General features: G+C 47.0%; 1 protein-coding gene across 1 annotated transcript in view; it reads right to left on the bottom strand.

The window, feature by feature from the left end:
- Nucleotides 1-27,496, bottom strand: part of LOC125462029 (zinc finger matrin-type protein 4-like) — a 363,061-nt gene that overhangs the window by 85,207 nt on the left and 250,358 nt on the right. Inside the window, exon 6 of the mRNA XM_059653003.1 lies at nt 5,749-5,845. Within this exon, the coding sequence (XP_059508986.1) occupies nt 5,749-5,845 (97 nt within the window). The remainder of the gene's footprint in view (nt 1-5,748; nt 5,846-27,496) is intronic.

Raw genomic sequence — 27,496 nt, 5'->3', positions numbered from 1 at the left:
CGGGGAGAATGTGCAAACTCCACACAGACAGTTGCCCGAGGTGGGAATCGAACCCAGGTCCCTGGCGCTGTGAGGCTGCAGTGCTAACCACTAAGCCACGTGCCACCCAGATGGGTTTTCCTCCACCCCTCAATTGATAATGGACTCATGGTCATCATCAGGCTCTTAATTCCAGCATCTGCTGTGGTGGGATTTCGACCCAGGTTCCCCAAGTGTTATCTGAGTCTCTGGATTAACAGTCCAGCAGTAATACCACTAGGCCATCACACCTCACCTTGATGAATGAAGAGCTGTAAGCAAAAGGAAGCAGGATGAACTACGAGCTCTTTCTCATCAGTCCCGTGAAAAGGTTGCAGTTTTACAGGATGATCCGGAGCAAGTCGCATGTAAAACAGGCCAGGCTCAGAAGAAGCAGCTACAGAAACATTGACTTGAGCCCAAAGTAATAGGTGATAGATATGCTCAAACAGGTGGAGATGGACCTTGTATGCAACAAAGCTAGAATGAGGCAGTCCCTTCAGAAATAAATGTCAACAGTTTGGTGAAGAAATTCCATCAGGCCATTGAGTAAACCAAACAACCACTGGAGCAACACATGGAACTGGTCCAGGTTTCCAAGAAAACAATGCGGAAAAAGCTGGATAGTTACTATAGTAGGTTATGACAAAGAAAATATACAACACAAGGCTCTAACTTTGATTGAATTAGAAATATCCAAGGTAGAAGCTACACAATGAGATGGAAGCTGTTAAGAAACAAATCAGTAATTGGCAAGAAGATTTGAACCAACTGACACAGCTTTAGGCATGAGATCAGTCAGTGTCCAATCTGGAATAAAACCTGGCTGAAATTTGTCAGAATAATCAAATTCTAGGACAGCAACAGAAGACCATGAAAGAAAAGCTTCTTCTCTATGTGCATCTCTTTAATCTCCTCTAGCCCTCACGTTCTCTGAGAATTTGGTGCTGTGACAATTCTGGACAATTCTCCCAATTTCAATCATTTTCCCGGCTAAGGCTCTAGGCTCTGGAATTCCCTCCCTATGGCCTGTTTCCTCCCTTCAGAGAGGGGAGGCAATGGTCTTGTGCTATAATTGCTAGACTGTTAACGCACAGACCCAGAATATATTATGGGGACCCGGGTTTGAATCCCGCCTCTGCAGGTGGTGGAATTTGAATTCGATAAATATTTGGAAATAAGAGTCGAATGATGACCCTGAATCCATTGCCAATTGTTGGGAAAAACCCATCTGGTTCACTAATGTCCTTGAGGGAAGGAAGCTGCCATCCTTACCTGGTCTGGCCTACATGTGACTCCAGACCCATAGCAATGTAGTTGACTCTGGGCAATTGGGGATGGGCAATAAATGCTGCCTGGCCAGTGACACCCTCATCCTGCGAATAAATGAAAGAAAAAAGACAGCCCTTAAAACCAAACCTTTGGTCACCCATCCTGTGAGTTTCTTTTTTGGCTCGGTGTCAATTTTTTTTATTGATAAAGCTCTTGAGTAGCACTTGAGAAATTTGCACTGTTACAAACACTTCAGAAATGTTAGCTGTTGCATTTAATGTGAACTTTGAGTGCACCCTGAGGAGGTTAAAGAGCCAACAGGAATCGGCCTGAGTGATAGATTCCAATAGCAACCATTCCGATTGTGTTTAAACTCAGTGATCAATGGCAAAATAATTACCCCCCAAGAGACAGAGTTCCAAATGACTCAATTATCTAAATGACTCGTAACAATGATCATCATCTGAGGATAAACTGCACAACTAATCAATAGCTACTGAATTTGACACGATTGAAGGAACACTTGACAGTCATTTTACTGAATCCAGCGAATTAGACAAGACTCCTTGGAACACAGTGATCAATTTCTACTGCGAAAAAGGCCCATCATTTTTGATTGGTTTGTTTTTATTGACTTGACCCAACTACATGGAAAAAAAATCCACAGCAATTGGAAATCATCGCTCTGACCAGGAGGAACTGGGCCATACACTACTGAGGTGCTGCTCGATCAAACGGTTACAAAGTCAAGGCTACGTAGATGACACCCTTGTCACCATTAAATGGACCAAACTAGAGGAGACACACAAACTTACAAACAACACCCTCACCGGAATAAAATTCACCAGAGAGGAGGAAAAGAACAAACAATTCCCATTTCTGGATGTCATGGTTGAGTGCAAGACAAATGGGGAACTGCAAACAAAAGTACATAGAAAAGCCACACACACAGACCAGGTCCTGAACTTCAGTAGTAACCATCGCAGTATACACAAACAAAGCTGTGTGCAAACATATTTAAATGGGCAGCAACACGGAACTACGTCAAGAGGAAGAAGAATACCTCTTCCAGGTTTTCAAGGATAATGGATATCCAAAAAACTGGGTCAGAAGATGCCTACACGAACAACCACAGGAAGATACCACACACCCCAACACACTGATCACACTACCCTACATGAGTAACACATCGGAACTAACCACAGGACTCCTACAACTGCTGGCCATCAGACTGGCACACAAGCCCACGTCAACCCAATGACAACTGCTCAACTGAACTAAAGACCCACTCCCTGCCATGGACAGGACCAATGTCATCCACATGATCCTCTGCAGTGACTGTGAGAAACAGGAAGGAAACTAACAACAAGAGAACATGAACACCAACTGGCTACAAAAAGACATGACCAATACTCGCTCATCTCAATCCACACGGACAAGGGGAACCACATATCCAACTGGGACAACACCAAGATTCTGGGACAGGCTAGGCAAAGACAGGCACAAGAATTCCTGGCACTCCACGAAGCCGGCTATCGATAAACATATTGAACTCGACCCCATATACATTCCACTATGGAGGAAAACTTGAAGTGAGGCAATCCATCTCAACGGACCCCAGAGTTTAAAAACCAGGCGGGAAAACACACTGACGCTTTATCAGAGGCTGCACTGAGGATGTTACCAAGCATGGTAACGAAACGTCTGTGGAACAACAAACCAGCTTGGCGAGCCAACCAACCTCAACACCCACAACCCAAGCCACAAATCTACTCCAAAACCTTAGCTAGCAATCCATTTGAAAATCACAAAGTGCCCGAGATATGTCCTCCAAAGTTGACCAGAAGGGTGTGCCAGACTATACAAGAGGCAAGCATGCTAAAGGTGATCTTTGAGACAGACAATCTCCATTTCCAAATTTTTTTTTTAACTTGTTAATGGAGATCTCCAGGCCTAGACAGGGCTTAGCGCTGGTGGTGAAACAAATGTGAGATATCCTGTACCATAATTGAAAATCTGATCCTCTTGACTGGATTCCAGTTTGTAACTCAGTCCTGGGTATCTGTTATTCTATATATAAACCCAGTGTCTGAACACTTTGATTAGATTCCAGTCTGTAACTGACTCCCAGGTATCTGCTATTCTCTAGATAAAGCCCCTAACCCCTCAATTAGATTCTAGTCTGAAACTTACTCCTGGGTATCTGTTATTCTATATATAAACCCTGTCTCTGAATGCTACAATTAGATTCCAGTCTGTAACTCACGCCAAGTATCTGTTATTCTATAGCTGAACCACCAAACTCCCTGATTAGCTTCTTGTCTGTATCTCACTTCTTGTGTATCTGTTCTTCTACATATAAACCAAACCCCCACCCCAAATTCCTCAATAAGATTACAGTTTGGAACCTGCTGCTAGGTATCTGTTATTCCACATTCCTCAACATTGACTCTGGATCCCATGAAGTCTTATGGTCTCAGCTTAAACATGGAGAATGAAACCTCTTGCTGATCACTACGTACCATCCTCCCTGAGCTGATGAATTACTGCTCCTCCATGTTGAACAACATTTGGAGGAAGCACTGAAGAGTGGCAAGAGGACCCACAAATATCTTCATCCTCAGTGATGGAAGAGACCAACACATCATCATTCGCAGCAATCTTCAAGTGTACTCTGGGTGGGGTATTTCAATGTCCAACTAGATGTGCCTGGACTGCAGAACTGAGATCTGATCTGTTGGTTGTGGGATCACTTAGCTCTGTCTATCACTTGTTGCTTATGCAGCTTCAATTTCAAAGAGTGGCTCTGCAGGAACACTACTGATTAAGCTGGTTGGGTCCTAAACGACATAGCTGCTAGACTAGGTCCACTGCAGGTGGTGTGGGAACCAACAAGAGGGAACAATATACTTGATCTCATCCTTTCCAATCTGCCAGCTGCAGATGTATTTGTCCAGGACAGTAACAGTAAGAGTGGCCATCGCACTGTCCTTGTGGAGAGGAAGACCCGGCTTCACATTGAGAATATCTTCCACTGTGTTGTGTGGCACGATCACTGTGCAAAATGGGACAGATTTCGCGTAGAACTAGCAACTCAAGACTGGGCATCCATGAGACACTGTGGGCCTTCCACAGCAGCAGAATTATACTCCAACACAATCTGTAACCTCATGGCCTACCATATCGCCCACTCAACCGTTACCATCTAGCCAGAAGATTAACACTGGTTCAATGAAAGGTGCAGGAGAACAAGCCAGGACCAGCAACAGGCATAGCTGAAGATGAAGATAGTCACCAAATACTAGCCTCACACCACTGGCTCACTGGAGAAGGAGGACCCACAAATATCTTCACCCTCAGTGATGGAAGAGCCCAACACATCAGCATTCACAGCAATCTTCAGCCAAAAGTGCTGAGTGGATGATCTATCTCTTCCAGTGGTCCCCAGCATTACTGATACCAGTCTTCAGTCAATTCGATTCACTCCACGTGATATTAAGTAACAGTTGGAGACACTAGATACTGCAAAGGCTACGGGCCCTGATAACGTTCCGGCAATAGTACTGAAGACTTGTGCTCCAGAACTTGCTGCTCTCCGAGCCAAGCTCTTCCAATACAGTTACACACTGGTATCTACCTGACAATGTGGAAAATTGCCCAAGTATGTCCTGTGCACAAAAGGCAGGACAAATTCTACCCGGCCAATTTCCGCCCCATCGGTATCCTCTCGATCGTCAGTAAAGTGATAGAACACTCCCCACTTGCCTGGATGGGTGCAGCCCCAACAACACTCAAAAAGCTCGACACCATCCAGGACAAAGCAGCCCGGTTGATTGGCATCACATCCACAAGCATTCACTTCCTACACCACTGATGCTCAGTAGCAGCAGTGTGTACTATCTACAAGATGCGCTGCAGAAATTCACCAAAGGTCCTTAGACAGCACCTTCCAAACCCACGACCATTTCCATCCAGAAGGACAAGGGCAGCAACTACATGGGAACACCACCACCTGGAAGTTCCCCTCCAAGTCACTCACCATCCTGTCTTGAAAATCTGTCACCTTTCCTTCACTGTCACTGGGTCAAAATTCTGGAACTCCCTCCCTAAGAGCATTGTGGGTCAACCTATAGCACAATGGACTTGCTGTGGTTCTAGAAGGCAGCTCACCACCTCTTTCTCAAGGGCAATTAGGGATGGGCAATAAATGCTGGCCAGCCAGCGACACACATGTTCCATTAGTGAATTAAAAAGAAAACCTAAATTAGATTCCAGTCTGTAAGTCACTCCCAGAATCTAATATTTAAACACCTGAATCCTTTGTTTATATTCCAGCCAGTAATTCACTCCTGGCTATCTGTCATTCTATAATGCCTTTTGGGGAAACATTATTTTCAGCTCCAATGAGATCTGATGCGTGCTATTTCATCGACAAGCTGTTTAAAAAGATTTGCTTACTTGCTCTGATGCTTGGAGCCCTGTAGGTGAGCATGAAACTGTTCCACCGAGTTCAGGATCACATTACAGATGTTGCAGGTGTAGCTGCTTTTCAAAGCTGTTGGAGGAAAAGAGAGAAAATTGTGAGGACTGCGCTGCTCGGTCTGCTGAGTTGGATTCATGCCTGAGCGCCCAGGGCATGGTCAAATTTCACTGGTCTTCCCTCTCCCTTCCCTACCATTCTCAGCTCCTGTCCAATTTGACTAGCATTTCCCCAACCCTGCACTTGGAAGGAACTGGGTCAAAACTCATTCCAGGGAATCGGGCCAACCCAAGAATGGAGCTCCAGCTTGACGTGCAGGATGATACCTGCATGGGAGGGGTTGTGAGTGACTCTTCATGGAGACAGTGGAAATGTAAGGAAGTACATGGAAGCTAAAAGATTGCTTACCAGGCAAAAACAAAATCTTCACAACCCAAGAGAAGAGTGTGAATGTATAAATATGGCAGCCTTGTAATAAATCAGTGAATTCTTCCATTATTTCACACTGTTTTACAGGAGAACACCCACAACCTCTTCACCCTACTTCCACCTGATATGCTTCTCTGCATGAAACACCCCGGGAGATTTATTTTGGTTCAAGGTCGATGTAAGTTGCCACTGCACTTCACTGGCCATCAACCCATGTAAGAGTGGCCCAGCCACGACATGTCTTGGGTTCCATTTTGACTCTCCTTGCGAGTAGGGCTCTGCTCCATCCCTGACCATACCCATCACATACCCAACCACTTCCACCTCAACTGAGTTGGGGGAATCAACTGTGTGCCTCAAGCATAAACCAGGGCAAAGGCTCTTAAAAATCAAGGCAACAGTACATAGATGATACATAAAACATACAAATAAGAAAAGATGTAGGATATTCAGCCCCTCAACCATGCTCTCCCATTCAATAGAACAATGGCCACTCTGAATGTGTTTCAAATTCCACATCCCTACCTACCTCTGTTAACCCTTGATTCCTCTTCCTCACAAGAAACTAATCACCTCTGACGTGAAAATAATCAGTGACCTTCTGAGGCAGAGAGTTCTGTCCGAGAGAAAATATTCTCATCTCTGTCCTAAAAGGGTGACATCTAATTTTAAATAATCAATGCTCCCTGTTCTAGACTCCTCCCAGGAAACTGTAGATATATTCGAATGGGTTTTCTTTTCCACTTTGTAACCATTGTTTTTGGGCTTTGCAATGAACTTGTGCTTTGATACGGCTGCACTCCAACTCAAGAGAGACTTGGTCCATTAATGGGCCATAAGAAGGTGAAAACAAAATGGACAAAAATTCAAAAGTGAAGGCATTATGTTAAATTTATGTAGAGGCGCGCTGTTAGACCACAGTGTGTGTGGGGTTCTGGTCTTTCTCTTCATTTGTGGTGTTATTTTATCCACATCCATGAGCTTATGTTCCAGACAGACCCATGAGATCAAGAACTTCCTTCAGACTTGGGCGACTTTAGGACATTGTTTATTACATATAGACATGGTACTCAAAGAAATACCAGACTCTAATCTTACTGTCATAGTATTGGAAGATTATTCCATGAACTCTACTGTCCAATGCTGTTGGCCTATTCCGCAGGCTACCTTGCATGAGTTTTTAACACACACATTGTCAGTATTCAGGCTTCACCTGCACTATCCAGGTGCTTCTCTCTTCTTTCTTAACTCCTCCCATTCTGTGCTATTTATGCCCTGCGAGGAGCAGCTTCGTGGCACCATCGCATGGTTGCTCCAGAGTTCTAGAGGTCTCACACAACATTCTTCATATTTCCAAAAGATGTTGGCGTTATGGGCGGAAAGGTTTACAAGACTTAAAGCAGAATTGTGCTAATAAATCCGTCAGACAACTTTGCAGGCTGGAATATTTTCTTGAGTGATAATGATCTTTTAAATTATGTAGAGGTTTTGACAGGGAATGGGGATGAAGCCAAGATTCTTCCTTATCTTGGGGAGAACAAACTAGGGGGCCACAGGTACTAATAAATTCGACAGGCAGTGGGAGTCTCTCTTTCAGTTACTGGAGGCTAAGTGCTAGCATGGACTGGATAATGAAGATTGTTCTTCTGAACTTTTTATTTCTCTACGTATTGCTGGACTTTATATTTCCAAATTTTTCTAGTTGCTTTTCCCCTCAGAATTTGTTCTTAAGAATTGGTATCTATGTACCTTTGAACCCAAAACGGTGCTGTAATGTAGTGACTTGTAAACTTTTCACTGTATTCATTTGAGTACATGTGACAATAAAGCTAATTCCATCCAAATTCAGTTAGGAAAATGGGATAACACGGCATGAAGCGGGATGAACACAGCGGGCCAAGCAGCATCAGAGGAGCAGGAAAGCTTGATGTTTCGGGACGGGACCCTTCTTCACCCGAAACATCAAGCCTTCCTGCTCCTCTGATGCTGCTTGGCCCGCTGTGTTCATCCAGCTTCATGCCGTGTTATCTCAGGTTCTCCAGCACTGGCAGTTCCTACTATCTCTAGGAAAATGGGAGGAAGTTTTTTTTACTAACAGAGTTGTTGAAATGTGGAACTGCCACTAGAAGTTTAGCCGATGCACTTAAGTTGAAACTGGATAACACAGGAACACAAAAGGAATAGAAGGATATGCCAATAGGAGGAGATGAAGGGGTGGTAGCAGTTTTGTTTGAAGCATAAACACTGGTGCACAGCTGTTTCTGTGCTGCAAGGTTCGAGATTGTGTAATATGTTTCTCACATTTATGCAAGGAATGAATGTCTGATCATCTCATCATGGCAAAAACTAGTCTTGCTAAATCTGTGAAATGTCCTGTGATTTTATAACTAGAATTGGCTGCTCAAGGCTCGGGGACTGGACATAGTTATTGCAGTGTTAAGTGCTTTAATAGGATAGGATGGGTTTTGTACTCTGGAAAAATGAGATTAGGAGGATCAAAGGTCATTCCTCATCTCCACCAATGATGAGCAAATGACAGCTGAAACTTCCTGATGATGGGATCGCTTGCTACTCTACAGCAGACTGCTGTTGGCATCTGACTGATTATTCGGTGTTAATCTCACTCCCTCCCTCCTTCTCACACACACACACTCCCTCTTTCTCACTCACTCACTCACACACACTCTCCCCCCATCTGTCTCTCACAAACACGCAGAGACACACATACACACTCACACACACCCTCTGTCTCTGTCTCTCAAACACACACACACACATACATACATTCCCTCTGTCTGTCTCTTATGCACACACACTCCATCTCCCTGTCTCTCTCTACACACACCCACTCCCTCTGTCTGTCTCTCTCTCACACACACACTCTGTCTCCCTCTCTCTCTCTCACACACACAATCTCTCTCTCACACACACACTGTCCCTCTCCCTCTCACGCATACACCCTCTCTCTCACACACACACACTCTCTCTCACACACACACACCCTCTCTCTCTCACACACACACCCTCTCTCACACACACACCCTGTCTCTCTCACACACGCACACTCTCTCTGTCACACATGCACACACACACGCACACTCACTCCCTCTCTCTCTCTCACACACACCCTCTCTCTCACACACACACACCCTCTCTCTCATACACGCACACCCTCTCTCTCACACACACACACCCTCTCTCTCACACACACACATACACGCTCTCTCTCTCTCTCTCCCACACACACGCACACTCACTCCCTCTCTCTCTCTCACACACACCCTCTCTCTCACACACACACACCCTCTCTCTCACACACACGCACACCCTCTCTCTCACACACACATCCTCTCTCTCACACACACTCTCTCTCACACACACACATACACGCTCTCTCTCTCTCTCTCTCTCACACACGCACACCCTCTCTCTCACACACACATCCTCTCTCTCACACACACATCCTCTCTCTCACACACACCCTCTCTCTCTCACACACACACACCCTCTCTCTCACACACACACCCTCTCTCTCACACACACACCCTCTCTCTCACACACACCCTCTCTCTCACACACACACTCTCTCTCACACACACACATACACGCTCTCTCTCTCTCTCTCCCACACACACGCACACTCACTCCCTCTCTCTCTCTCACACACACCCTCTCTCTCACACACACACACCCTCTCTCTCTCACACACGCACACCCTCTCTCTCACACACACATCCTCTCTCTCACACACACATCCTCTCTCTCACACACACACTCTCTCTCTCACACACACACACCCTCTCTCTCTCACACACACACACCCTCTCTCTCACACATGCACACTCTCTCTGTCACACATGCACACACACACGCACACTCACTCCCTCTCTCTCTCACACACACCCTCTCTCTCACACACACACACCCTCTCTCTCTCACACACACACACTCTCTCTCTCACACACACACACCCTCTCTCTCTCTCACACACACACCCTCTCTCTCTCACACACGCATACACCCTCTCTCTCTCACACACACACACATCCCCTCTCTCACACACACACACCCTCTCTCTCTCACACACGTACACTCTCTCTGTCACACATGCACACACACACGCACACTCACTCTCTCTCTCTCACACACACACACACACACACACACACACACACACACGTTGATTTGAGAAGAGAAAATCTGATCATTACCCCCACCAGTTTGCTTCAGTTTTTTCCTGTCAGACAGCTTCATGAACAGTATTGCTCTGATAATCAATTCATTCATTCACAGGATGTGTGCATCATTGGCTGCGCCATCCCTAATTGCCTAGAGGGCAGTTAAGAGTCAAACACATTGTTCTGTATCAAGGTGGCATGGTGGCTCGCACTGCCAGGGACCTGGGTCTGATTCCACCCTCAGGAGACTGTCTGTGTGGAGTTTGCACATTCTCCCCGTGTCTGCGTGGGTTTCCTCCCACAGTCCAAAGATGTGCAGTGTAGGTGGATTGGCCATGGGAAATTGCCCGTAGGGTTCAGTGTGAGAGTAGAGTTGGTGGGTTATCGGGGGATGGGCCTGGGTCAGCTGGTCTGAGGGTTGGTGTGGACTGGTTGGGCTGAAGGGCCTGTTTCCACACCGTCAGGATTCAATGACGCAATGGCCATGTTGCCAGAAACAAAGCAAATGTGCAGTGAGTGACCTGATCTAGAAGCTTCCTGGTCACTCTGGTGCTGGTACCTGCTGGGTAGGGTCACTGAACCTGTTGACATGAGCTCCAGCAACGTTGTGCTTTTTCTCTCCCTGACTGCTGGCAATCATTTTTCAGTTGGAGAGCTCAAAGTGAAGATGGATTGAAATGAGTGCAAGCCTCTCCAACCTGCTCTCCTCTTTTAAGAACTTCTTAAAACCTATCCCTCACCAAGTTTTTGCGAGTCAAATTTAGCTGTATTGCGCTCCTGGGAAACACCTTCTGAGGCTTTTTTTTAGGTTGAGGTGCTGTATAAAAAAGTCATAGAATCACAGAGTCATACAGCATGGAAACAGATGCTTTCGTCCAACTACTCTATGCCGACCATGTTCCCAAACTAAACTAGTCTCACTTGCCTCCATTTGGCCTGTATCCCTCTAAACCTTTCCTATTCATGCCCCTGTCCAAATGTCTGTTAAATATTGTAACTGTGCCTGCATTTACCACTTCCTCTGACAGGTCATTCCAAATATGAACCCCCTCTCTTTGAAAAGGTTACCCCTCAAGCCCCTTTTAAATCTTTCTCCTTAAAATTATGCCAGCTGGTTTTGAACTCCCTGACCCTGGGGAAAAGATGCTTGTTATTCACCACATCTACACCCTCATGATTTTATAAACCTCTATAAGGTCATCCCTTAATGTCCTATGCCTCAATGAAGAAAGTCCCAGCTTATTCTTATAACTCCAACCCTCCGTTCCTGGCAACACCCTGGCAAACCTCTTCTGAACTCTCTTCAGTTCAATACCAACCTTCTCCTAGCAGTGCGACCAGAACTGTACACAGTACTCCAAAAGAGGCCTCACCAACGTCCTGTACAATCACAACATGACATCCCAACTCCTATACTCAGTGCTCTGAGCAATGAAGGCAAGCATGCCAAACGCCTTCTTAACCACCCTGTCTCCCTGTGATACAACTCTCAGAGAACTGTGCACCTGAACCCCTAGGTCCCTCTGTTTGACTACACTCCCTCGGTCCTCCCCACCATTAACTGTATAAGTCCTGCTCTTCTTTCTTTTAGCAAAATTATTTTTCTGATGCAGAACGGTTCGGAAATGAAGCTCTATTGTGCAGGACTTATCGACAGTTTTGATTTATTATGCTTTTTCCTTATTCATGGGATGCCCATTTCTAATTGCCTAGAGGGCAGTAGAGAGTCAACCACATTGCTGTGGGTCTGGAGTCACATGTAGGCCATACCAGGTAAGGATGGCAATTTCCTTCCCTGAAAGATGTTCGTGAACCAGATGGGTTTTTAACATCAATCAATTTACGGTCACAATTAGATTCTTAATTCCAGAATTTTGTTACTGAATTCAAATTCCACCATCTGTCATGACAGGATTCAAACCCAGGTCTCCTGAATACTACCTGGGTTTCTGGGCTAATAGTTGAGCAACAATACCACAAGGTCATCACTTCCCCTAATTCTTGGGGTCTACCTATCACTGACAAGGCAAACATTTATTGACCACCTCTACCTGCCTTTGAGAATTTTATGGTGAGCCTCGTTTTAAAATCCATGTAGCTGTAGTGTAGGTACAGTCAGCGTTTTTATTCTGTAGTGGTTTGATACAACTGGGGGATGGTTGGCTATTTCAGATGACAGTTAGTCGCATTGCTGTGGGTCTGAAGTTTAATGTAGGTCAGATCGTGTAAGGATGGTCAGTTTCCTCCTCTGAAGATCGTTAGCTGTAGGTACAGCAGTAAATGTGGAGTGATTAAAATCAGGAATGCTCAAAAGGCCAGGATTGGAGGAGAGCAGAGATTTTGGGATGGCCATTGAGCTGAACTAAGTACTGAAGGCAATGGAATGCAATCAGAATTTGTTCTTTTCATTCAATAATGTAATATAATCCAGGCTACAGTTGGAAAGGGCTGGCAGTTGCTTTGTGGTATCTGCAAATAGGACAAACATTTAATTAGAGCTGCAAGTTCAAGAGTGCAATAATAGAAAAGGATACAGTCACTGACCACCAGACACATTATTGCTCGGCAGAAACTAAATATCCTTCATTTTTATCTCGACAACATTAGAGCTGGTAATTTTAACCCAGGGTTTAATAGCCTGAAATGAAGTACTGTAATGTATTCTTTCGATACTTTGTATGACTCTGAAGCAAAACTAATTGCTAAGAGCCATTGAATCTGGACATCAGATATACAGCGCTGGATTGCTCAATGAACTATGACTGAAAACAAACTCACATGGACCAGGGCTTGAACCAGTCAGTTCAAACAATGCTTGAGATCTTGTTAAATCACAGAGAGACATAGAATCTAAACATAGGAAGAGACCATTCAGCCCATCATTCCTGTGCCCACGTCCTTCAGATTGTGATTTTCTTCCCTTTATACAGATCCACTTCTTTTCTGCACATTTCTGTGAAAGTGCTCCTCCTGCTGTTCCAGATTTCAACAAAACGGTGTGCAGACAGAATTCTTCTTTATTTAGTTCTTTTTCCTTCAATTCTCTGGTCACCTACCCTTCTGGCCGTGGGAAAAGATTCTTCTTCTTTACTCCATCGAAACTGTTTAGTATCTTGAAGACATCTGCTAGATTGGAACTCTTTGCTCCAAGTACAATTCTTATAACTGAAATCTCTCAGCCCTCTACCATTCTAGAAAATACCCTCTGCCCCCTCTCCTTCCTGAGGTGTAGTGGTCAGAATTCTCAAATCCCTATGATGTGGAAGCAGGCCATTCAGCCCATACTGATCCTCTGAACAGCATCCCAACCAGAACCACCCTATAAGCTTACAGTTCCCATGACATGCAGTTTTTTTTGAAAATACAACACCCAAGGTGCACAAACAGGCCATTCGGCCCAACAAGTCCAAACCGACCCTTCAAAGAGCATTCCACCCAGGCCCATCCCTGAATTTCCCATGCCTAATATACCTAACCTACACATCCCTGAGCACTATGGGTAATTTAGCATGGCCAATCTACCTAACCTGCATGTCTTTGGACTGTGTGAGGAAACCAGAGCAACCGGAGGAAACCCACACAGACACAGGGAGAATGTGCAATGTTCACACAGACAGTTGGCCAAGGGCTGGATCAGACCCAGGACCCTGGCACTGGGAGGTAGCAGTGCTAACCGCTGTGCTACCATGCCACCTGGCTGTAAATAGGCTGGCAGGCATCAAATATACTCAACCAAATTGATGCAGTTGGTACAACATCCTCAAACACCCATCTTCAAAAAAAATCTTTTCATTCTAAACCATCAAGTTAGTTGAGTCTGTGCCTGCTCTCCCTTCACTCGGCCGCCTTTCCTTGTTTGCTACTCTCTGCCTTAGCCTTAAACTCACGACTTTTCCTAATTTTTTTTCCCCCTATCTCCCCTCATTGTCCTCTGAGCTCATCTTGTCGAGGAGAACATCTCATATTCACTTGATCCTATTCCAGTAAACTGCTGACCATCCTCCAGAGCCCCACAGGGGCTGATATTGTTGATGGTTCTCTGTCTTCAGGTAAATCTCCAATAAGTCTGCTGTCATTCACATCTCTTCTCTAAGAAAAAAAATCCTTGACCCGACCCATTTTGCAAACTATTTGCCCCATCTCCAAAGTCCTTGTACACATTGTCAACTCCCAAATCCATTCCTATCTTTCCCTGGAACTCCATGTTTGAATCCCTCAATCGTGTTTCAGTCCCTGTCACAGTTCCAAAACAGCTCTTAACTCAGTCAAAATTAAATGTGAGAGACTGAGTCAAAGGCAAATTTTCCCTTCTCTCCCTCTCTCTCTCTCTCACTCTCTCTCTTTTTCTGTATTCTTGACCTATCTACAGCCTCTGACCCAGCTGAATGTGTCCTATTCTCGAATCTCTGTCAGATGTTATCCAGCTGGATGCGAGCGCTCTCTCCTGATTCTGTCCTTGTCTACTGATTCATAGCGATGGCCTTCCACCCCCCACAATAACTCCACAGATGTCAATATCCCATCACCAACTCACCCTTTATTTAGAGGACTGTCCTTGACACTGATCCAGAAGCAGCTCTCAGAGTGAACAGAACCTCTGACATAAAAACTCAGCAGGTCTGACAGCATTTGCAAAGGAGAAAACAGAGTCAACGTGTGGGGTCCGGTTCTGAGGAAAGGTCACTGGACCCGAAGCGTTAACTCTGTATTCCCTTTCACAGATGCTGCCAGACCTGCTGACCTCTTCCAGCAACTTTGTTTTTGTTCCTGATTTATAGCATCTGCAGTTCTTTCGGTTTTTATTTAGAACCTCTGACATGTCTGTTTGTATCTGTCAGCCCCAGGACTCACTGATTGGACCAGATTTACAGCCCCAATCGGGAACTCATACTCTATGATGTACACCAGGCTGACCTTGTTATAATCACTACATCCCTCACCCTCTGAGTCTGAGGACATAGGCCACTTTTTTTTTGCAGCTCCCAATTTCTGTCTCTACATTTGTGCCTGGCTGATCAGGTTACACCCTTCCTGTCCCTCGAAAACATATCCAAAGACACCGGATCAATTTTCACATGTTACGCTGTTGATACCCAACTCTCCCTCACCACTATCTCTCCCTTGACCCTCTCCACTGTTGCTAAATGATCAGGTTGATTATCCAACATACAGGGAGCTTAATGTTCCTCCAAGTAAGTATTGGGAAGACTGGGTTCATTGTTTTCAGCCTCTGCTCCAAAGTCCATTCCCTAATTACAGATTCCTTCTCTCTCCCTGGCAACAGTCTCAGAATAAACCAGCCTGGTTGCAATCTTCGTGTCATTTTTGGGCCTGAGATGAGCTCCTGGCCGCACATTTGCTTCATCATTTAAATATTGCCTCCTTCCAACTCTATAAATGGCTCTACTTTGCCCCAGTAACAGCTCAACAGCTGCTGAGACTATTCCAACATACTCTAGGCTGGTCTCTCATGTTCTCTCCTCCATCAGCTCGAAGTCATCCAAAAATCTGTTGCGTGTGCCTGAACTGGCAGCAGGTCCTGTTCCTCCTTCATTACTTGCACTCATTGACTTCTCAATCCGTCCGTTTTTAAACTCTCTCCCTTATTTTTAAGATGTCCCATAACCGCCCCTCTAAACTCCTCTAGCCCCTGCCAACATATCCGGGTTCATCTGATTCTAAATTCTTCAGCCTCACTGAAGTTCATCATTCCACCAGTGTTGACCATGTTCCCAGTTGTGCCTCTGTCTTAAGCTTTGCATGTGCTCCCAAAACCTATCCATCTCCGTCTTTCCTGCTGTAAGATATTCTTTGAAACCTTTGAGGAAGCTTTCTCATCATCTAAGCCAATAACTTTGGTTGTCGGGCATTGTCATATTCTGTTAGGGATGCTGCTGTACAGCTCCTTGGGAGGTTCGTGACATTCAAGGCTCAGCATCAAAAGAATCTGTTCGTGTTGTGAGATCTAACAGTGTTGGTAGAGTGAAGCGACTCTGTCCTCACACAACAGTCTTTACCTATTTACACTACCTACCACAGCTGTGGGCAGCAACCTGCAAGCACATGGTTTCAAAGGAATCATTATAGCAGCAGGCACCAGTAATGGTGTACACCATTCCTTAGAATAATGAGATTTGTGCATTATTCTTCAATTTAGGCATGTGAGCATCCCATTGGTGAGGCTAGCACTTATTGCCCTTCCCTGATATCCCCCTGAGAAGTTGATAGTAAGGTGGTCAGCGATAGCCCAGGAGTATTAGCACTAGAGTATTAATCCAGAGACCTAAATAATGTTCTGGGGATTTGGATTTGAATCCCATGATGGCAGAGGGTGGATTCCGAATTCAATTATAATCTGGAAATAGGAGTCTAATGATGACCGCAAATGCATTGCTGATTTTCAGGAAAAACACATCTGGTTCACTAGTCCTTTATGGAAGGAAATTGCCATCCTTACCTGTGACTCCAGACCCACAGCAATGTGTTTGACTCTTGACTGCCCTTTGGGCAATTAGGGATGGGGCAATAAATGCTGTTCCAGCCAGTGACGCCCTCATTCTGTGAATGAATAAAATAGAAATAACATCTTGAATCATTGCAGTCCTTATGGGGTGTAGGGACATCTACTACGCTGTTAAGGAGGGAGGTCCATGATTTTGACCGATGACACTGAAGGAATGGTGACATTGTTCCAAGGCAGGATGGTGTTAAAGTGAATCTGCAGATGTTGCCAAGCACCTTCGCTGTCACAGTGGGAGAAGTGGACTGTTGGAATGTCGCAGATGAATCATAGAGTCATACAGCACAGAAACAGACCCTTCAGTCCAACCAGTCCATGCTGGTTATAATTCCAAACTAAACTAGTTCAACCTACGCACACTTGGCCTACTATCCCTCCAAACATTTGTTATTCATGTACATATCCAAATGTCTTTTAAACATTGTATCTCTATCCACATCCACCACTTCCTCTGGTAGTTCATTGCATACACGAATCACTCCGTGTATAAAAAAGTGCCCCTCATATCTTTTTAAAATATTTCTCCTTTCACCTTAAAAATATACCACCTAGTCTTGAAATTCCCAACCTAGGGAAAACACACCTGCCATTCACCTTTTCTATACTCCTCATTATTTTATAAGGCACTTCCTCAATCTCCTATGCTCCAGTGAAAAAAGTCTCACTTATCCAGCTTCTGCTTACAACTCAAACCCTCCATTCCCGGCAACATCCTGGTTCACTTTTTCTGAACCCTCTCCAGCTTAACAATCACTTTCCTCGAGCAGGGCGACTAGAACTGGACACAGTGCTCCAGAAGAGGTCTCACCAATGTCCTATATAATCTCACCAATGACATCCCAACTCCGATACTCAATGGTCTGAGCAATGAAGGCAAACGTGCTACACACCTTGTTAACCACCCTGTCTACATGTGATGCAAACTTCAAAGAATAATGTACCTGAACCCCTGGGTCTCTTTGTTCTGAATCATATGCACATAGATAAGGTGGTTCATTTTTCCCATTGGGAACATGTGTACAGTGCCTCTAATGTTGTAAAATGGCTTAAAGCATTTCACAGGAAGCCCACCAAACAACATTTGGCACTAAACTACATCAAAGATGCTACAGACAAATCCCAAAAATTTACTCAAACATGTTTCCATTGGAATGTACAAGAGTGAGCAGAAATTTGACCGAAGTGTAAATGAGTCTGATTGGTCTGGACAATGTGAGCACGGAAAGGAGGTTTTCTCTTGTGGTTCAGTCCAAAACTATGGGGTGTGCCATTTTAAAATTAGGGGTCTCCCTTTCAAGACAGAGGTCTCCCTCCTTCTCTCCCCAACCCCCAAGAGGGTTGTTCAACTTTGGAAATCTCTCTCAGAAAGTGGCGGAAATAGGGTCACGGAACATTTTGAAGACAGAAATGAATAGATTCTTGCTAGGCAGTGGAATCAAGGGCTACTGGAGGTAGGTGGGAAAGTGTAATTCAAGACAAACAGATCAACAATGACCTTACTGAATGGTGGAGTAGGTTTAAGGGGCCAAATGGTCTAGTTCTTCTATTTCCTACACGTTTGGATGATATAAGGTCATCCCTAAAAGGTGGAGGCAGACAGGTGTACGGTACAAATCCAGAAGTTTGTGCCCTAGCTGTTGCAGGCACTGCCTCCAATGGTGGGCCAATTAAAATTGGCACTAAACAGGAGGCCAGAGATTTGGGAGTGCTGATGGGCTAGATAGGAAGGAGTGAGATGTTGAGGAGATTTGAAAACAAGGACGAGAATGTCAACATCGAGGATTTGTTGGATTGAGAGGTCAGTGAGAGACAGGGGATTGAGACTGGTTGCAAATTAAGATGCAGTGAGTGGAGCTTTGGATGGTGGTATAGTGGTAATATCGCTGGACTGGTAACTCAGAACCCCAGGCTAATAGAGGAGATGGGTTCTAATCCTACCAGGGCAGATGGTTATATTTGAGTTCAATTAAAATCTGGCCTAATAGTGACAGTGTATCCTCCGTCAATTGTTTAAAAAAATGCATATCATCCATTAATATCCTTTAGGGAAAGAAATCTGCTGTGGACTCCAATGTGGTTAGCTCTTAATTCCCTAATAGTGAATGAGGGTTGGGTAATAAATGCTGATCCAGTCAGTGATATCCACAACTAATGAACAAATTCAGCATTCCAATGAGTTAAACAGGAAACAGAAGGAGGCTAAAGAAAATCGAAAAGAACTGCAGATGCTGTACAAAAACAGAAATTGCTGGAAAAACTCAGCAGGTCCAGCAGCATCTGCGGAGAGAAACCAGAGTTAACATTTCGGGTCAAATGATTCTTCGTTAGAATTGAGCTTTTTCAGCAATTTCTGTTAACATTACAAAAGGAGACTGGCCATTTGGGACACTACAATAGTTGAGTAGAGAGGTGATAAACAAAGGGATGAAGATTTTAGGAACTGAGCTGATTCAGGGCAAAGAAAGTGATGTTACAGAACTGATAGTATTATTGACAAAGATGGCATATTATCTGTCACAGTGAAATGCACACCTGCAAGGAGCTAAATTGCTTCAGGAAAAGTCCAAAAATTGGCAGAAAGCATAGAACATTATTCGCCCATATAGTAGCAAAACAACGGCTCAGAATTTATGATTTGATTTGAACTCTTAAAACGTTACACACGTTCTCATGAAAGCTAATAATTGTTTTGATTCCTTGCAGAAAACAAATTGTTTTCTTGTAACTCATTATTTAGAATATATCCACTGATCATAAACAGCCAGTTAATGTATTAACCATTAGCAAACAATTATTTCCTAAACATCTGTTGGATAATTAGCTGCTGGCAAACATTTAGTTGCTGGCTCATTTCACCTCTTAAATTTCAATGATTGCCAAGGAAGTTGCATTCATCTTATTAAAGGTAAGAAGATGTAGGATGAGAAGATTGTGAAGACAAATGATTCACCAACAGGACATGGGCAGACAACAAAGTTAGAAGTTACTTTTCTGGGCAGGATTGTCACTGCTGAGGTAGCCTATTTGGTATTCCACAAACACTTTCTCTCCCACTGGAGTAAACTCCATTTTAAGGGCTCGGATTTCATGAATGAAAATCTGGGAGATGTAGGAGTTATTGGGCGAGGGTTTCAGCTGTTCAATCGTGTTGTGAGATGCTCCCATTTATCACTAGGACAGAGGTGGCCAAACAGCAATAGAAAGATTTGACGGAAAGGTAGGCTTTCTGCAAAAGAACCCACTCAACTGATCTTTTTGCTGATTATTTTGGCAGAAAAAAGTCACACCTCGATATAAAAAAAAATACTGGTTCACTGATGTGCTTGAGGGAAAACAAATCTGCAGTCCTTGGTTTGGTCGACACGTGACTCCGGGCTGACAGCAAATTGGTAACTTCTAAACTATTTCTGAAATGGCCCAGCAAGCCACTCAGCTCTCTGAAATGTTGGGGAACCTAGGTCTCAAAGCATAGGACAATATTTGATACAGGAGATGGGTCTATTGGAGAGCAACAAGAGCCTGTGTTAGAGATAAAAAGAACTGCAGATGCTGGAGAATCCGAGATAACAAGGTGTGGAGCTGGGTGAACACAGCAGGCCAAGCAGCATCTTAGGAGCAGGAAAGCTGACGTTTCAGGCCTACACCCTCAGACCTGTGTTGCCTCATTTACAGAACTGTCATGGTGTAGAAGGAGGCCCTTTGGCCCATTTTGCCTGTTAGAAAAAGCCCACTGAAATAAGTGGCAGTCAGGCACTTAACTGGCCGTGTATGGGCATTCTCGGTGATCAAGGACCCCAGGGAGTGGAATTACTGCCTGTAAAAAATTGCCAGCTTATCAGAGGCCACCAGCTCTATTGAATGGCAGTGCTTCCAGGTTGGTGGTGGCTGCTGCTGGTACTACACCCAAGCAGGGCCCCCTCATCATTGCTTGATTTGCAAACCGCACCTGGGTGATGGCAGGAGTGATGCTAACCCAGATGAGATTCTGGGCAAGGCATGTCAGCAGTAAGGTTGGGGGCCTGGGTCACAGCAGACCAACACCACCCTTTCCAATCTGGGTCCCCTGGGCAGGCTTTTTATGCCTTTGGACAAGGGACCCCCACCCCACCCCACCTTAACCGCACCAATCACTTGGTAAAGATTTGTTTACTTCTTGCCTGACAAGCCCTTTGTCTGCTACTGGATGACTGCTAACAGGGGGTGGGATGAGGCACTTCAGAAGGCACTAACTGCCCACAGAAGGGCTCAATGGATGGTGGGGATGGGTAGATTGTTCAGGGGCCTTCTTAGAAATGACTTGACCAGGGTAGGGGGCAGAAAGATTGAGAGGTCCTCACCACCATCACATCTTCATCTTTGGGTGCTCTTCTGTCATCAAGTTGACATGGTGTAGGGTTTACATTTCTACCCAAAGAACTCAACAGGACAGCCAGAGGCCATGTGGCCCATCATCATCAGTGAATATTCCTGCACCTTTGAGGGTGGGATGTGAGGCAAGATGGTCAAAAGATGTGTTGGGGCAGCTTCCCAAGGAGTTACTGCCTCTGGCCAATTTTCCCCAAGGGCAGGATGAAACAAAAGTAAGGTTGTTAAGGTGCTGCTTACTGGTCATTTTCTGACAAGGAGGTGAGATTACGGGGTAATGAACAATAACCGCGCTGTCAAAAACACAGCAATACACTGAAGCCAACTTCATGGCAATAGCTCAAAGCATCACCACATTGACTTACAGGCCCAAGCATAAAGAAGTGAAAATGCTGTGCACAGAACAGCTGCAGGTGACTAGGCCCGTTTCTTCCTGCAGACTGATCCTCAAGAAGATCCTTCTTCCCAGAATTGAATAATTAAATGACCTGAACAGCAATACCTTTCCCAGTCAAGCTGTCAGCTAATCCTTCCTTTCTCTTATCCAATTGGCACCCCCCACATTCATCATTTCCAATTGGCCCACTCCTCAGCCCTTCCTATTGGCCCTCCCTTCATCATTATCAATTGGTTCATTCCTCAGCCTTCCATTCAGCTCTCCCTGCATCCTTTCTGATTGGCTCTCCCCACAGTTCTTCGAATTGGCTCTCCCTGAATCCTTTCTGATTGGCTCTCTCCTCAACCCTTCCAATTGGCTCTCCCTGCATCTTTCTGATTGGCGCTCCCATAAGCCCTTCCAATTGGCCATTTCTTCAGCTGTTCAGATTGGCCCTCCCCTGGGCATCACCAAATGCTTCTCCAGTAGATTCTATCTTTGACCCCTCTGATTGGTCCTCCTGTGTCTAACATCTCCAATCGGATGATGGACATGGAGGTAGCGTACCTAATTGGTTGGTTACCATGAAATTAAGTTTTGAGGCTTCTTCTGATGTACTGGTAGTGCCCCTAACTCTGAGCCTGGAAAACCCAGGTTTAAATGCCACCTGCTCCAGAGGTGTGTAATAGAATCTCTGAACAGGTTGATAAGCTGCTGGGTGTGGCACTGAAATGTTCGGGCTCAGACCCGGAGATGGGTTCTGGCATTAGGTTCCTGAAGCTTTTTGGAAAATTTATCCCTGAAATATCTCATGCCCTAACGCCTGATTCTCAACTTATTATCCTCAACCTCTGCAAATTATTTCCTTTTCAAACATTCTTCCAATTTTCTTTTGCAAAATCACTATTGAATTTAATTCTACGACCCACTCAGACAGTATCCTAACAAGTTTTGAGAAGATTTGTAGCTCAGGTTGAGGTTCTGGATGTGAGTTTGCTTGCTGAGCTGGAAGGTTTGTTTTCAGACGTTTCGTCACCATGCTAGGTAACATCAGTGAGCCTCCAACGAAGCGCTGGTGTTATGTCCCGCTTTCTATTTATCTGGTTAGGTTTCTTTGGGTTGGTGATGTCATTTCCTGTTCTTTTTCTCAGGGGATGGTAGATTGGCTCCAAATCAATGTGTTTGTTGATGGCGTTCCGGTTGGAATGCCATGCTTCTAGGAATTCTCGTGCGTGTCTCTGTTTGGCTTGTCCTAGGATGGATGTGTTGTCCAATTCAAAGTGGTGTCCTTCCTCATCTGTATGTAAGGATACGAGTGATAGTGGGTCATGTCATTTTGTGGCTAGTTGATGTTCATGTATATGGCTAGCTTTCTGCTAGTTTGTCCAATGTAGTGTCATATAATCATCTACAAAATACTTTGCAAGAACTGTGACAAACACTACATTGGACAAACTGGCAGAAAGCTAGCCACCAGGATACATGAACATCAACTAGCCACAAAACGACACGACCCACTATCACTCGTATCCTTACATACAGATGAGGAAGGACACCACTTTGATTGGGACAACACATCCATCCTAGGACAAGCCAAACAGAGACACGCACGAGAATTCCTAGAAGCATGGCATTCCAACCGGAACTCCATCAACAAACACATTGATTTGGAGCCAATCTACCACCCCCTGAGAAAAAGAACAGGAAATGACATCACCAATGCAGGAAATGACATCACCAACCCAAGGAAACCTAACCAGATAAATAGAAAGTGGAACATAACACCAGCGCTTCGTCAGAGGCTCACTGTTGATGTCACCTAGAATGGTGACGAAACATCTGGGGACAAACCTTACAGCTCAGTGAACCAGCTCACATCTCGAACACAATAAAGACCCACTCTCTTGTGGACCGAGAGGACGAGAGTGCTGCGTTGGAGGTGAAAGGAGGACGTCGGGTTGGCTGTGCACCCTTGCGACCAGTGGATCTTAATGCTGGCTTCGGCCTAACGCTGGTTCAGGGGAGCAGCCAACCTGCAACGATGGCTGCGGCAAGTGCTCGTGCCCCAGGTCAGGGGGTCCGGAACACCATCCGTGTTTCCGTAAAGAAGGTGGATGAAGGTGCACCTGTGGACCGCACCTTCTTCGTGAAGAGGGTCCTGTTGGACTGTTGTGGGTTCGCTGCTGCGGACATTTACTGCCTGCAGGATTTCCCCGGAGGGGGTTTTTACGATGTGACCTTCCGGAGTGCCAAGCTTTGCGAGCGCTTCCTGGAGGTTTTCAAGGAGAAAGGAGGTGAGGGCCCCCTCTCTGTATTGACCGCTGTCCCGCTGTTTGTGTTGCCAGCGCAGAGGAGCCGTATGGTGACTGTACACATGTACAACCCGCATGTGCCAGCAGTTGATGTCCTGACCTTCCTCGGAAGGTACGTGAAGGTGGAAGGGGACCTAACTGACATGGTGGACCCCTTTGGCATCTGGACGAGTAAGAGGCAGGTCAAGGTGACGCTGAGGATGGGCGCAGACGGGAATGTCGCACACCCACCGTCCAGCTTCGCGATCGGCGGGAGCAGGGGCTACCTGACCTATGCAGGGCAACCTAAAGTCTGCCATGCCTGTGGTAGGTCAGGTCACATGGCGGCCGACTGCAAAGCCACCATCTGCAGGAACTGCAGGGAGGAGGGACACCTTGCAAAGGATTGCCCACGAGAGAGAAGCTGCAACCTTTGCGGGGAAGCGGGCCACTTCTATAGGGCATGCCCGCGGCGGGGTACCACCTACGCCCAGGTCGCCGGCAGGGGAAATGCGGGGCCAGCCCCCCTGGAGGAGAGGAAGGCACCAGGGCCCAGCAAGGACCCCACTAATGTGCAGGAGGGCCAGGCCGTGCAGGAGGGCCCAGCCCTGCAGGATGGGCCCGAGGCCAGCAAAGCACCCCTGCAGGCTCCAATCCCCCCCGACAACCCGGAGCCAATGGAGGCGGCGACAGGCGACCCAGGGGAGTGGACTACAGTCCGGAAAGCGAGGAGGAAGGTGCGTCGACGGGCCCAGGAACCGCAACAATCAGGAGGGAAGAGACAGCTACAGGGGGGCTATAAGAGCTCCTCTGACGAGGAGGATTCGGAGAGGGCCCACCCGAAGCAGAAGTTAAAGGTCTCGAGGGGGAAGGAAAGCAGCACCCCGCTTCCAGGTGACGGGAGGCGTCCTGAGGCTCACTCCGACACCCAGTCAAGTGCCGCTGGAGCACTGGAGGGCCCCCCGGAACTTCCAGGCGGGAAGGAGGAAACAGCACGTCCCCAGCCTGATCCGGAGCCGGACCCTCCTGCCTCCGCACCCCTGACGGGGGGATGCCACCCGGAAGGCAGCACAGACGGTTTCCTGAGCCCAGAGAGCGTCCAGCAGTTAGCCCGGGCAATGGGCATGAAGGGACAGATGGAGGGGCTGGACCTTGGACTTGGGGAGGGTACTGTGGTCACTGCCCGCAATGGGGGTACGAGTTGCGAGCATTAATGTGCGCAGCGTCAAGTCAACCGCGAGATGTGTGTCCACGTTGGCCTACCTGACCACCATCAAGGCGGACCTCCTGTTTCTGCAGGAGTGCGGGATACCACACCTCAGCAGGTACGGGAAATGGTCCGACCTGTGGGCCTTCGATCTGGTCGGGGGGTAACGACTGTCACTCCTCGGGCCTGGCTATTCTGCTGCGGGGGCACAACTTCACCATCTCTCAAGTTCAGGAGGTGGTGGGGGGGGCGCCTCCTAGTGGCTGACATCACCTACAGGAACGCTCCCCTGAGGCTGATCAACGTGTACGCCCCAGTGGTACGGAGTGAGCGGTTGGACGTCCTGCAGCGGCTTCCACCCCTGCTGGCTACGTCCAGGCCGGTCATCCTAGGCAGAGACTTCAACTGCATCATTGATGCAGATGGAAGATCCGGCGTGGGGACAGCGGGTGGGGGGATTCAACTGGACGTCACGTCCAGATTCCTGATGGGCACGGTGAAGGACGCCAAGCTGCTCGACGTCTTCAGCACCCCTGCAGACGGAGCGCAGCAGAGGTACACCTGGTCGCGGCCAGACGGGTCTATCCGCTCAAGGATAGACTTCCTGTTTGTGTCACGGACATTCTCGGTCAGATCCACTGGTGTCGAGCCGGTGTTCTTCTCTGACCACTGCCTCCTGTTGGCCGACTGTCACTTACAGGACGACCAGCCGGCCGGCAAGGGGACGTGGAAGCTCAACACGACTCTGTTGACCCCAGAGAACGTCGAGGAGCTTAAGAGGGAGTACACCGGTTGGAGAACCGTGAAACCCCTCTTTGAGTCTCCAGGCGACTGGTGGGAGACGGTGAAGGAGAACATCAAGAGGTTCTTTGTCCTCAAGGGTGTTCAGAAGGCAAGAGAGAGGCGGGGAAAGCTGTCGCGACTCCAGAAAAGGGTGCAGAACCTGCTCCTTCTGCAGTTGATGGGGGTCGATGTCATGGAGGACCTCCGCGAGGTGAGGGGCCAGCAAGCCTCGCTCTTCGCCGCGGAGGCCTCCAGGATAATCTTCCGGTCCAGGGTCCGCTCTGTGGAGCAGGACGAGACGTGCTCGCGTTTCTTCTTTCAGAAGGTGCACAAAGAGAGCTCTGTGCTTAGCCGGCTGAAGGAGGACAACGGCTCAGTGACGTCGTCTCGGCCCGACGTTTTGAGGATCAGCAGATCCTTCTATGCCGGACTGTACGACACGAAGCCCACGGACAGCACGGCCTCCGAGTCGTTCCTGTCGTCTATCACGGAGGTCTTAGACGACGGCACGAGGGAGTGGCTGGACCGGCCGATATCCCTGGACGAGCTGGCCAGAGCCCTCATGTCCTTGCAGAGGAATAGGACTCCCGGAAGCGATGGCTTACTGGTCGAGCTGTATTCTGCTCTGTGGGGCCTGGTCGGCCAGGACCTGCTGGAGGTGTACGATAGTGCGCTTCGGGCAGGGGAAATGTGCAAGTCCATGAGGAAGGGCATCATCACCCTCATTTACAAGAGGAAGGGGGAGAGGGAAGAAATTAAGAATTGGTGTCCCATTTCACTTTTGAACGTGGACTACAAAATCCTGGCCAAGGTCATTGCCAACCGGGTCAGGTCTGTCCTGGAGTCGGTGATTCACCCTGACCAAACCTGTGCTGTGCCGGGCAGGAAGATCGCTGAGAGCCTCGCGCTCATCAGGGATACGATCGCCTACGTACAGGACAGGCGGGTGGACACCTGCCTCGTCAGCCTGGACCAGGAGAAGGCCTTCGACAGGGTCTCTCATGCTTACATGAGGGACGTCCTCTCCAAATTGGGGTTCGGGGAGGGCATCTGCAATTGGATCCGGCTGCTCTACGCCAACATCGTTAGCGCAGTCTCGATCAACGGGTGGGAATCAGACAGTTTTCCTGTTAGATCTGGAGTCAGGCAGGGCTGCCCGCTCTCTCCTGCCTTGTTCGTGTGCTGTGTGGAGCCCTTCGCCGCCTCCATCAGGAAGGGCGTGACTATCCCAGGCAGCGGAGGCCTTCAGGTCAAGACCTCCCTGTACATGAATGATGTCGCCGTCTTCTGCACCGATCGTCGGTCGGTGAGTAGGCTGTTGGACATCTGCGGCCAGTTTGAACTGGCCTCGGGTGCCAAAGTCAATAGGGGTAAGAGCGAGGTCATGTTCTTCGGGAACTGGGACGACCGCTCCTTCATCCCCTTCACCGTCAGGACAGACTACCTGAAGGTGCTGGGTGTTTGGTTTGGTGGAGCTGGGGCATGCACTAAGACTTGGGAGGAGCGTATCTCCAAATTTAAGCAGAAGCTGGGCAGGTGGACGCTCCGGTCCCTCTCCATCGCGGGTAAGAACCTGG

This window comes from Stegostoma tigrinum, chromosome 20 (genome assembly GCF_030684315.1).
Source record: "Stegostoma tigrinum isolate sSteTig4 chromosome 20, sSteTig4.hap1, whole genome shotgun sequence".
NCBI lineage: Eukaryota > Metazoa > Chordata > Chondrichthyes > Orectolobiformes > Stegostomatidae > Stegostoma > Stegostoma tigrinum.
The sequence above is the reverse complement of the archived record's forward strand: the minus strand, read 5'-3'. Positions and strand labels throughout refer to the sequence as shown.